The sequence below is a fragment of the Zea mays genome, chromosome 4 (genome assembly GCF_902167145.1).
Source record: "Zea mays cultivar B73 chromosome 4, Zm-B73-REFERENCE-NAM-5.0, whole genome shotgun sequence".
Lineage (NCBI taxonomy): Eukaryota > Viridiplantae > Streptophyta > Magnoliopsida > Poales > Poaceae > Zea > Zea mays.
Window position 1 is genome coordinate 242,972,658 of NC_050099.1, and position 12,520 is coordinate 242,985,177.

Here is a 12,520-nt window from a genome sequence, read left to right on the forward strand (position 1 = left end):
AATGTAACCCTCGTTATCCTGAGGCATGGGAGCCTTGCCCTTAACAAAGTTGGACAATCTTTTAGGAGGGGCACTAATTTTGACATTGTCTCCTTTTTGGAAGCCAATGCCATCCTTGATGCCCGGGCGTCTCCCATTATAAAGCATGCTACGAGCAAATTTAAATTTCTCATTTTCTAAGTTGTGCTCGGCAATTTTAGCATCTAGTTTTGCTATATGATCATTTTGTTGTTTAACTAAAGCCATATGATCATGAATAGCATTAACATCAATATCTCTACATCTAGTGCAAATAGATACATGCTCAACGATAGATGTAGAGGGTTTGCAAGAGTTAAGTTCAACAATCTTAGCATGTAGAATATCATTTTTATCTCTAAGATCGGAAATTGTAACTTTGCAAACATCAAAATCTTTAGCCTTAGCAAGCAAGTTTTCATTTTCCTTTCTAAGGCTAGCAAGAGAAATGTTTAATTCTTCAATCCTAGCAAGCAAATCATCATTATTATCTCTAGGATTGGGAATTGAAACATTACAAACATGTGAATCAACCTTAGCATTTAAACTAGCATTTTCATGTCTAAGGTTGTCAATCATCTCATGGCAAGTGCTTAGCTCACTAGATAGTTTTTGACATTTTTCTATTTCTAGAGCGTAAGCATTTTTAACTTTAACATGTTTCTTGTTTTCTTTAATTAGACAATCTTCTTGGGAATCCAAAAGGTCATCCTTCTCATGAATGGCACTAATTAATTCATTTAGTTTTTCTTTTTGTTCCATGTTAAGGTTGGCAAAAAGGGTACGTAAGTTATCTTCCTCATCACTAGCATTATCATCACTAGAGCTTTCATACTTAGTGGAGGATCTTGATTTTACCTTCTTTTTGCCGTCCTTTGCCACGAGGCACTTGTGGCCGACGTTGGGGAAGAGAAGCCCTTTGGTGACGGCGATGTTGGCGGCGTCCTCGTCGTCGGAGGAGTCACTTGAGCTTTCGTCGGAATCCCACTCCCGACAAACATGGGCATCGCCGCCCTTCTTCTTGTAGTATCTCTTCTTCTTCTTTCTTCTCCCCTTCTTGTCGTCGCCTCGGTCACTGTCACTTGATATAGGACATTTAGCAATAAAATGACCGGGCTTACCACATTTGTAGCAAACCTTCTTGGAGCGGGACTTGTAGTCTTTCCCCCTCCTTTGTTTGAGGATTTGGCGGAAGCTCTTGATGACGAGCGCCATTTCCTCATTGTCGAGCTTGGAGGCGTCTATTGGTTGCCGACTTGGTGTAGCCTCCTCTTTCTTTTCTTCCGTCGCCTTGAATGCGACGGGTTGAGCTTCGGATGTGGATGGATCATCAAGCTCGTTGATCTTCCTCGAGCCTTCGATCATGCACTCAAAACTTACAAAATTCCCGATGACTTCCTCGGGGGTCATTTTAGTATATCTTGGATTACCACGAATTAATTGAACTTGAGTGGGGTTAAGGAAAATGAGAGATCTTAGAATAACCTTAACCATCTCGTGGTCGTCCCACTTTACGCTCCCGAGGTTGCGCACTTGGTTCACCAAGGTCTTGAGCCGGTTGTACATGTGTTGTGGCTCCTCCCCTTTGCGAAGCCGGAACCGACCGAGCTCCCCCTCGATCGTTTCCCGCTTGGTGATCTTGGTGAGCTCGTCTCCCTCGTGCGCTGTTTTGAGCACATCCCAAACCTCCTTGGCACTCTTCAACCCTTGTACTTTGTTGTACTCCTCTCTACTTAGAGAGGCGAGGAGTATCGTTGTCGCTTGAGAGTTGAAGTGCTCGATTTGGGCCACCTCATCCTCATCATAATCTTTGTCCCCTACGGATGGTACCTGTGCACCAAACTCAACAACATCCCATATACTTTTGTGGAGTGAGGTTAGATGAAATCGCATTAAATCACTCCACCTAGCATAATCTTCACCATCAAAAGTTGGTGGTTTGCCTAATGGGACGGAAAGTAAAGGTGCATGTTTAGAAATGCGAGGGTAGTGTAGAGGGATCTTACTAAACTTCTTACGCTCTTGGCGTTTAGAAGTTACGGAGGGCGCGTCGGAGCCGGAGGTAGATGTTGATGAAGTGTCGGTCTCGTAGTAGACCACTTTCCTCATCCTCTTTTGCTTGTCCTTACTCCGATGCGGCTTGTGGGAAGAAGATTTTTCCTTCTTCTCTTTGTGGTGAGAAGAAGATTTCTTCTCCTTCCCTTTGTTGGAGGAGATCTTCTTCTTCTCCTTCCTCTTGGTGCGGGACTCTTCCGATGAAGTGCTCCCTTGGCTTGTAGTGGGCTTTTCGCCGGTCTCCATCTCCTTCTTGGCGTGATCTCCCGACATCACTTCGAGCGGTTAGGCTCTAATGAAGCACCGGGCTCCGATACCAATTGAAAGTCGCCTAGAGGGGGGGGGGTGAATAGGGCGAAACTGAAATTTACAAATATAAACACAACTACAAGCCGGGGTTAGTGTTAGTAATAAAGAAACGAGTCCGCAAGAGAGGGCGCAAAACAAATCCCAAGCGAATAAGCAAGTGAGACACAGAGATTTGTTTTACCGAGGTTCGGTTCTTGCAAACCTACTCCCCGTTGAGGAGGCCACAAAGGCCGGGTCTCTTTCAACCCTTCCCTCTCTCAAACGATCCACGGATCGAGTGAGCTTTCTCTTCTCAATCACTTGGAACACAAAGTTCCCACAAGGACCACCACAAGTTTGGTGTCTCTTGCCTCAATTTACAAGTGAGTTTGATCGCAATGAAAGAATCAAGAAGAAAGAAAGCAATCCAAGCGCAAGAGCTCGAAAGAACACAAGCAAATCACTCTCTCTAATCACTATGGCGTTGTGTGAATTTGGAGAGGATTTGATCTCTTTGGTGTGTCTAGAATTGAATGCTAGAGCTCTTGTAGTGGTTGGGAAGTGGAAAACTTGGATGCAATGAATGGTGGGGTGGTTGGGGTATTTATAGCCCCAACCACCAAACTTGACCGTTGGCTGGGCTGACAGTTCGATGGCGCACCGGACAGTCCGGTGCACACCGGACAGTCCGGTGCCCCTGCCACGTCATCACTGCCGTTGGATTCTAGCCGTTGGAGCTCCTGACTTGTGGGCCCGCCTGGGTGTCCGGTGCACACCGGACATCTACTGTTCCTTGTCCGGTGTGCCGGAATGGGCGCGCCTGACATCTGCGCGCGCAGAGCGCGCATTGAATGCGCGGCAGAGAGCCGTTGGCGCGGAGGTAGCCGTTGCTCCGGAGTCGCACCGGACAGTCCGGTGCACACCGGACAGTCCGGTGAATTATAGCGGACTAGCCGTTGGCGTTTCCCGAAGCTGGCGAGTTCCTGAGGCCGACCTCCCTTGGCGCACCGGACACTGTCCGGTGTACACCGGACAGTCCGGTGAATTATAGCGGAGTTGCCTCTGGCAATTCCCGAAGGTGGCGAGTTCGAGTTGGAGTCCTCTGGTGCACCGAACACTGTTCGGTGGTGCACCGGACACTGTCCGGTGTACACCGGACAGTCCGGTGCTCCCAGTCCAGAGGGCCTTCGGTTGCCACTTTGCTCCTTTGTTGAATCCAAAACTTGATCTTTTTATTGGCTGAGTGTGAACCTTTTACACCTGTATAATCTATACACTTGGGCAAACTAGTTAGTCCAATTGTTTGTGTTGGACAATTCAACCACCAAAATTAATTAGGGACTAGGTATAAGCCTAATTCCCTTTCACTAACTTTATCAATTCTAAAATTTGGCTATTCGATTATGTGAACTAAATGTGTGAAACAATTAAATTGTTATTCACTTATTTATATGTGATGTATGATGTATCTCTAAATATTTGTATGTATATAATTTTGACTTTTTAAAATTATGTGTAATCTATCATATAAATTTTTTGTATGTGTTGTCTTGAGTATAAGTTTGGTATTTGGTTTTTACCGAAAAACCGAAGTAAAAAACCAAAACCGAACTTCTCGGTTTTTCATTTTCAAAAAAACCGAACGGGTTTTAATGTCTAGGAAACCGAAGTTTTTTAAAACCGAAAAACCGAACCGAAGTTTCAAAAAAACCGAATGCCCAACCCTAATGCCCTGCCTGTGTCCTCGTCTCCTCGACCACAGGCCCGCACCCAGGGCGGAGCCAGTATTACGATATAAGGGGTGTCGACCAATTCATTAATAATATATGATAAAAAATATTATATACTGTTATCAAGTTTAAGCACTCGACATAGAATAAGAATTCTAGATCTTTATAAATTATCTTAGTGCATGAGTCCGTTTTCTAACTAATTTATATATTGAACTAAAGTTGTGACACAAGAACAATACTAAAATAATAAAAACGACATAATAATGAATATCTGATCGATGAGATTCAACTTTTATATAATGACTATAATATTCATGAGGCGGCTAACAAATTTTGAGAGAATTAAAAAAAACCAACTAGCCTCGAGGATGCATAAAAATTCGTCAACCTACGCAGATACATGTCAAATTTCTCGTGTACACTCCAACTATCAGGTGACAATTTTAGTTGAAATTTATAGATTTTATTATCCACGAGATCTAATATAGTATGTATATAAGTTACTAGCGCTCATTATGCTGCTTCGTGTGATCATCTTCTTTGGACATTGGTTGTGGGGCTGTGGCAGAGGCAAGTCAAGTGGCCAGCGACAATCGACAACTGACTAGCCAGACGATATGATGAATCATAAAGGGGTGAGGTTCAAATATCAGCGTCTGCAAGCGAATTAGGTTTGACGTTTCATGTATCGCTTGGTCATTCAACGAATATTTTATCTTATATTTCTTTGTCTCTTTTAGACTTTGGTTGGCATACTACAATAGAGTTATGGATCATGTATTACCAACCACTATATTAAACTTTTGGTTAATTGTGCTGCACAAATTTTAGTGTATATATATTTAGACACACAAAATTTAGACTATATTTATATATTTTCTTGTCTCTATGTCGCAGCCTTGGGAGGGGCCATGGCCCCTACCGGCCCCCCCTTGGCTCCGCCCCTGCCCGCACCCGCAGCTCACATCTTCCTCTTGCTCTCGCAGCTCACATCTCGCAGTCGCAGGTAGCGTCACGAGCGGCCGGTGAACACGATTACACGATGACATTGGCAGTTGCCACACGGAACACGACAGCGCCGCGCCAGTCGCCAACCACACCACACCACACCAGTACACCACCCACACGTAGCCTGTATGGAGTGGGTCCGCGCTTGCATCCCTCCATCGAACATAAATATATTGTCTCCCCAGTTTCCGAAACCATCACAGTTGGCGCCAGGTAGGGGACCACGAGCATGCCAAAGTGATTTTTTTCACTCCGATGGCCAATTCATTAGCACCTGTTGGGGTCAAAACCTTCGCCCCCAGAGCAGCATCAAGTTCGACTCTTTCAACTTCTTCGCCACCGCCACCAGCGAGCTTTGCCTTGCCAAACCCAAGGCAACCGATGCTGAGCGCATAGGACCCACACGCTCCACAAAGAGCGAGGTGGAGAGGCGGCATATATAATTCACAGATATATAGTTCACGGATTAATACCCATGAGACAAAACTTAACACATGCCCATAAACGTTCGTGGGTATGAATCTGTATCCATACCCGTACCCGCCGGGTATCCGCTATCCGGGGATACCCGTTACCCGCCCACCCACTACAATTTTAGCATTCAATAACAAACAACAATTTTATCACATTTCAAATAACTATCATTCCAGCAACATCAAATGATAATTTCAGCACCAAACAATATGTCATAGATAAAAATTGAAAAATGAGAATTTATGATAATATATTAAATCTGGATGGCCCACATGTCAGATATTCATTGGGTAACTGTTGGGGACTTGTTCTCAAATGCTAAGAGTTAAGAACAAGGCAACACAGAAAATGTTAAACGTTAAAGTCCTTCGTCCTTCAAAGCATTACTTCCCTCGGGATATAATGAGTCTTGGACGAAGGTTATGAAGGACATACTTTCATCAGTGCAACAAATAATGAAGAAGGATTCATACAAAGTATGAATAATAATATAAACACTTAAATATTATTATTAACTCATTTCTATTTTTACTATTATGGAAAAATAGAAATGATAACAAGTTATAAATGTACCTTCGGCTTGAAAGAAGGCAAAAGTACAAGCGTGACGCAGAAGCGAATGCCAAGTCAGTGTGAACAGTACGAGAGTACTGTTCATCTATTTATAGGCACGAGACGCAGCCCATGTAAAATTACATTCATACCCTTTACATTTGCTAATAACTCTATAGTAATTCTCCGAGGTTTAAATTGCCTTTTCATCTTTAAGTCGGTTCCCTTTTCTGCTGTCATGCCGAAGCTTTCCTGCGCACAGCTTCGTGATCACCTTGTCCTCAGTGGCGTAGCTAGAATTTTTTCGTGAGGTATGCCATTAGAATTTTTTATAAATAATTTAATATAATATATAATAATTTGGTATATAGTTCAAAATATAAAGATAAAAATAGCATATAACACTATGGCCCTGTTTGGCACAGCTTATTTTCAGCTTCTTCACAAATTTAAGCAGAAGTTCTGCCAAACAGCTAGCTTCTCCAGCAGCTTATTAGTTCAGTTGCTTCTCAGAATACACTAAAAGCAGCCAACAAGCAGAAGCTGCTTTTCACCAGTTTATCAGATAAGCTGCTTTTTCAACAAGCAGCAGCTGTGCCAAACAGGGCCTATAGATTTAACATTTAAGTCTATAAATGTATATATTAGAATGTAAATATAATATATATCAGTATTTTTTTATATGGATTTTGGTGGGCTGGTGATCCGGTGGGCCGGCTTAGGATATGCCGTGGCCCACCCGGACCACCCGCTGTCTACGCCACTGCTTGTCCTTCGTCATAATCACCTTTCGTCTCGCTCAGGCATCGTCCTGACTAGGGGTGGATAACAAGCCAGCTCGGCTCGGCTCGTCCGAGTTCGAGCTGGCTCGTTAAGCTAACGAGCCAGCTCGGCTCGGCTCGTTAAGGTAACGAGCCACAGAGTCAGCTCGGCTCGGCTCGTTTACGAGCTCGAGCTGGCTCGTTTAGCTCGCGAGCCAGAGCAGAAAAAAATAAAATGTATATAATAATTATTTTTAGTTAATTTCAAACTAATTTAACAATAGAAAATAGTAATTATACTCATAGTTTCACAAACCATGTCAATATAACACCAAATTAGCACAATTCATCACTCATTAATTCACAATTCACATGAATGTTCATCAGTTTAACCCATAATTATATTTGCATAGACCAAATTAACACATAGGCATAGTTCATTAATCATTAGTTTAATTCATAGGCTATAGACACCTCACATATATATAACATGTTCATCAATTATTCTATAAATGATATGTATATAGTTTCGTTTTACTAGAATATGGTAGCTCATTTAGCTCGCGAGCTAGCTCGTTAACGAACCGAGCTGGCTCGTTAACGAACCGAGCTAGGATGTCAGCTCAGCTCGTGACAAAATTCAAACGAGCCGATCCGAGCCGAGCCGAGCTGACCACGAAACGAGCGAGCCAGCGAGCCACGAGTATTTTGTCCAGCCCTAGTCCTGACCATGCTCTGTATGCTCATGATCCGAATCCAAAAGTACCTGTTCACATATTTCACTTGGAAAACATTGTCAAATCATGTTTTTGATGACCTTCGGAGGACGAAGGCCCCTAACAGTAACAGGTATGGATATTGGATATCCATACCCGCGAAAAAATTATCCATGTATATCTTATTATATCTATAACCATACACGCGGATACCAAATTCCACCATACACATATCCAATAGATAATTATTTACGGTTATTTACCCATATCCGTACTCATTGCATCCCTATCCATACGAACAAACCTTAAAGGATTTTTTTTTTGCTAAAACCAAAGCTAAGAGATAGTTTGGAACCTCATTTTCATAAGGGATTTCCATTTTCCAAGGAAAATTAATTCATTTTCACTTGGAAAAACGGTGTTCCCAAAATAGCTCTAAGAGAGATTTTTTTTTGCTATTATAAATTTCAAAGCAGCATCTCTCTCCTCCTTTCAATGCTATGGTCTACGGACTACGGAGGTAGAAAAGTGTACACAACTATCCACATGTCACTGGTTTTGGTCACGAAGGTAACGATTCATTTTCTTCTCTCTTTTCCCTCGTCTGCGCGCCCGTTTGTTCATGCAGGTGCCATCCGTGATCCGTTTCACACAGCTGTCGAACCAAAGGACTTTTGAATTCCACACAATGCATAACCCACAACTGTTTTCGTAGCACATAACTTGTAACAACCTTTTTTCAGAAGCCATAGTTCAGCAGAATACACTCTAAAACCTTAAAGAATCCAATGTGTCGTAAGGAAAAATGGAAAATGATGCAATGCACCGACCGAATAATATGAAATAGAGGCATATAACCTTTAAAAAAATCCGTGTTTAGATGCAGTGCATGGACTTTTCTCTCTCCACATTTTACCGTATTGTAGCGGCTGCGTCCGCAGCAGAACATATGCCCTACAGGCTACAATTTGTTCTCACTAGCCTTTAAATAGAATAGTACAATATACATACGTTACAATAATATAACAGTCATATTTGATGGTACAATATAAATGGTGTCATACAGTCATAGCAAGCAGTGTGATAGACCTTAGAAAATTAAATTTAAAACGCTATCTAACCAACGTAAAACCGGCGCCGCCAACCGAAAAGGAAAGCTGCATAAAAGAAAGAAAAGAAAAGCTGTAGAAAACAAATACAGTAAAGTAGTAAAAAGATATGTCTAGAGCCGAAAGAAATTAGCAGCTTGTTTGACTACTATTTCTGCTATAATTTATATAAACAAATTATATAAAAGAGAAGAAGGGTCAAGGTAGAAAAGGAAAAGAAAAGAAAAGGATTGAGAAGAAAAAGACAAGCCGGGCAAGGATGGTGGTGTCCGGTGTGGTGGGAGGCGAGCCGCGAGTTGGTGGGGAAGGGGTGGGCGGTGGCAGCGCAAACAAGCAACTCCTTCCCACCTTCCCTTCCCCTCCCCTTCTCATCCTTTCTCCGATTGCCTCCAATTACGATTCTCCGATCCCCATTCCTGCCCCACACCCTCGCGTTCGGCTAATCCGGCGGCATGCGGCGCGGCGGCGTGGCTGCGGCGGCGGCGGACGGTGATGTGGAGTCGCGTTTCCGCGGGGTGCGGAAGAGGCCGTGGGGCCGGTACGCCGCGGAGATCCGCGACCCGGCGAAGAAGGCGCGCGTCTGGCTCGGCACATTCGACTCCGCCGAGGACGCCGCCCGCGCCTACGACGCCGCAGCGCGGATGCTGCGCGGACCCAAGGCCAGGACCAACTTCCCGCACCCCGCCGCCCACCACCACCACCTCCTCCACATGCCCGCCGCCGCCGCAGCACCATACACGACTCCCACTGCCACAGGCGTCTCGACGCCGCCGGTCCCTAGGCCGGCTTGCAGCAGCCTTAGCTCCACCGTGGAATCCTTCAGCGGCGCGCGCCCGCGGCCCGTGCTCCCGCCGCGGCCCCCGCCGCCACCGATCACCGACGTCGACTGCCGCAGCGACTGCGGTTCCTCGGCCTCGGTCGTGGACGATGACTGCACGGATGCGGCCGCCTCTCCGTCATGCCCGTCCCCGCTCCCGTTCGACCTTAACCTGCCCCCCAGCGGCGGCGGCTGCGGAGCCGGCGTCGGGTCTTACGCTGATGAGGAGGGCGAGCTCAGGCTCACGGCATTGCGGCTGTGACGTCGAGCTCAATCGAGCCGTTGCCTAGAGAAAGATGAAAAGGAGAAAAATATTTGGTTCTTCTCTTCTCTCGTTGCCGACACGAACTCTCCCTCCACTACGATGTTGTTGTTTACCTGATATGATGATGATTACTATTTGCCTGAATCCTGGCCAACTTATCTGCCTGCTTGTTTTCGGGCGATTGGGGTTTATCGCCAAATCTTGCAGCAGCTGTTGTACTGTAATATAGCAACATTTACTTCCTTCCTCTTGTGAGGGAAGAGACAGACAAAGTAACTTATTTCAACCTTTAGCTACAGTTTCCCTTCTTGTTTTTACTTTTTACTCTTCATGTATAACTTGTTTGGGATCGATGAACTGGAAAAAAATCCTTTAAATGTTGAGATCAAAGTTGTGTTAACTGTTAAGTAAATGAAGTTCAACCACATTTCAGCTTCTATATTTCTTCATTCTCAAATACCATGAACAAATTTACCCTGCTTTTCTTTGAAGACCATAACCTTTACTATTCTAAATTCCTGGTGCATGTGCTACTGACTTGTCGTTTTCAACGATCCACAATTTCAGTTTGTATTACTACTAATGCATTGTAGCAGTTCCCCATAATAGTGTATAATCCATGTTTTTTTCTGTTTAGGTTGATGTTTCTATTTGTGTCATTGAAAGTAAATTTAGTGGCTAACTTTTGATTTCTTAGTCTATAAACAACATTAGCTACAGATAGTGGGTCTTCTGGAAACTGGAACTGGAACATTTTGCATCAACGATTTGGAGTATGGTTACACATTAAGCATTAGCTGAAAACATAAGAAGTCACGCTGAAAGTAGAAGACTCTACTTGGTGCTGTAACTTCAACCTTAATGCTTCATGGCACATGTGACACTTTCATATGAAACGTCAAGACGATAAGTTATTTGCAGGATCAACTACTGCAACTATCAAAGCAATGCTAATAGCATCAAGTGGGGTGGCATAGCATAAAAAGTGGAAGGTATTTGGATACACTTTACTATTGTTGGCAGTTTTTTTCTGTTATTTATATTCACTAACGAATTTAACAAATGTTCTTACATTTCAGGTTAGATTTGTTTTGTCATTTGTACATTGGAGAATGGTGCCGCAATAGTAGTCATATTCTGTCTCTTATGGTTTGGTTGCAGGAACAAATGTTGTGACCCGTCTAGATATTGTTTGGTTACCTTGTCATGCAATAGTATATTTGCTTGGAGTATCATTTTAATTGCAAAGACTGAAGCTCTGTTTGGAAGTGATCTTTATATGCTTGCCTCATCTACAAAAAAATATGGCTTAAATTTTTCTTGATACACAAACATTTGTAGTCTTCAGCTGGTAGTAATATTATCTTGATCTGATCTTCACTTATACTGGGATAAGACAAAACCACACAGTCTTCTTTCTACTGCCACTGTTCCAAAATTATAAGCACTTCAACTATGTCCTAAGTCAAACTTCTCTAACTTTGATAACTTCTTTTTGGAAAAAAGCACCAACACATCTACAAAATTAAATTAGTACCATTAAATTCTCCATGTCTTGATAATGCATTTATTTGAACTTGTAGATGTTATAATATATTTTCTAAAAGAATGGTCAAGGTTAGAGAAGTTTAACTCTATACAAAGCAAAAGTGGCCTATACTTTGGATAATATTATTGACCCTGTGGGTAGGGATGGAACCGGATCCGTTACAGACAGATACTAGTGATCTTGCATTATGTCTGATATCCCATATTCTACCCCATATTTTTGTCGGATCTCAGAAGCAGACATGGATCATTCAGATATTGCTGCCTATCTCATACATATATACATATATATTAAAAAAAATCTGATTTTGAGTATTCAGATCTGGATACGGTCAGATATTAAATGTTTGGATTCAGATACAGACTATCTATGTAGAGTTTTGACCCTTCCGGGACAGACAAATATCAGGAAATATGTCCTGTTTTCGTCCCTACCTGTGGGTATGTTTGTTTATGTAAAATTTGACATTTAGGCGTCTCCTAGAAGGCATGTCCTGGCTATCACTATGGCAAACAAAACTGTCCTTATTGCTGATCAAGTAATCCTGGCAGTATTCATCGACTGGACCTTAGCATGATGAACTCAACCAATAAAAAAGAGCAAGCATAAACCTACATCGCATTCAGTCAAATCATTTTCCACTTCGACCAACTGTACCAAGGGTATACATTGTTACTTGTTAGCTGTCAGTAGGGATGACAATGGGTACTAGAAACTCGATACTCGATGGTAAAAACCTATTAGGCATGGGTATGACGAATTTTAATATCCATGGGTATTTTATTGGGTCATTTGCTATACCTATCGGATATGGTGAGTATAGGTATGTTCTCTCTTGTCCCATAATCGTTATCTAATACGAAATCCGCTAACAGACATATGGGTTTGGATTAATGAGCTTGTTCTCTCTCATGCATGAACTTATATGGTGTTGCCATTTAATGCTAAATGTTATTGATTTTATGATAAAATTGTGTTGGGTTTGAAGAATTTATCATGCTAACACAATTACACAAAGATAATGTGTTATTTTAGCATCTTTCAATATTGATGGGGTATGTGGTTTCAACATTTTGTATTCAGTATTCGTACTTACTTTTGCGATTCAAATGATTATGTCTATTATAATGTTAGTGGGTATGGATACTCGCTACTTGTGGTGGGTATGGATATGA

General features: G+C 42.7%; 1 protein-coding gene across 1 annotated transcript; it reads left to right on the forward strand.

Annotated features, from left to right (window-relative positions):
• The first annotated feature begins 8,932 nt into the window (after positions 1-8,932).
• On the forward strand, positions 8,933-10,186 carry LOC103654854 (ethylene-responsive transcription factor 3). The gene has a single exon (XM_020552912.3). The coding sequence runs from the start codon at positions 9,167-9,169 to the stop codon at positions 9,791-9,793; it is 627 nt and encodes a 208-aa protein (XP_020408501.1). The 5' UTR covers positions 8,933-9,166; the 3' UTR covers positions 9,794-10,186.
• Positions 10,187-12,520: the final 2,334 nt, after the last annotated feature.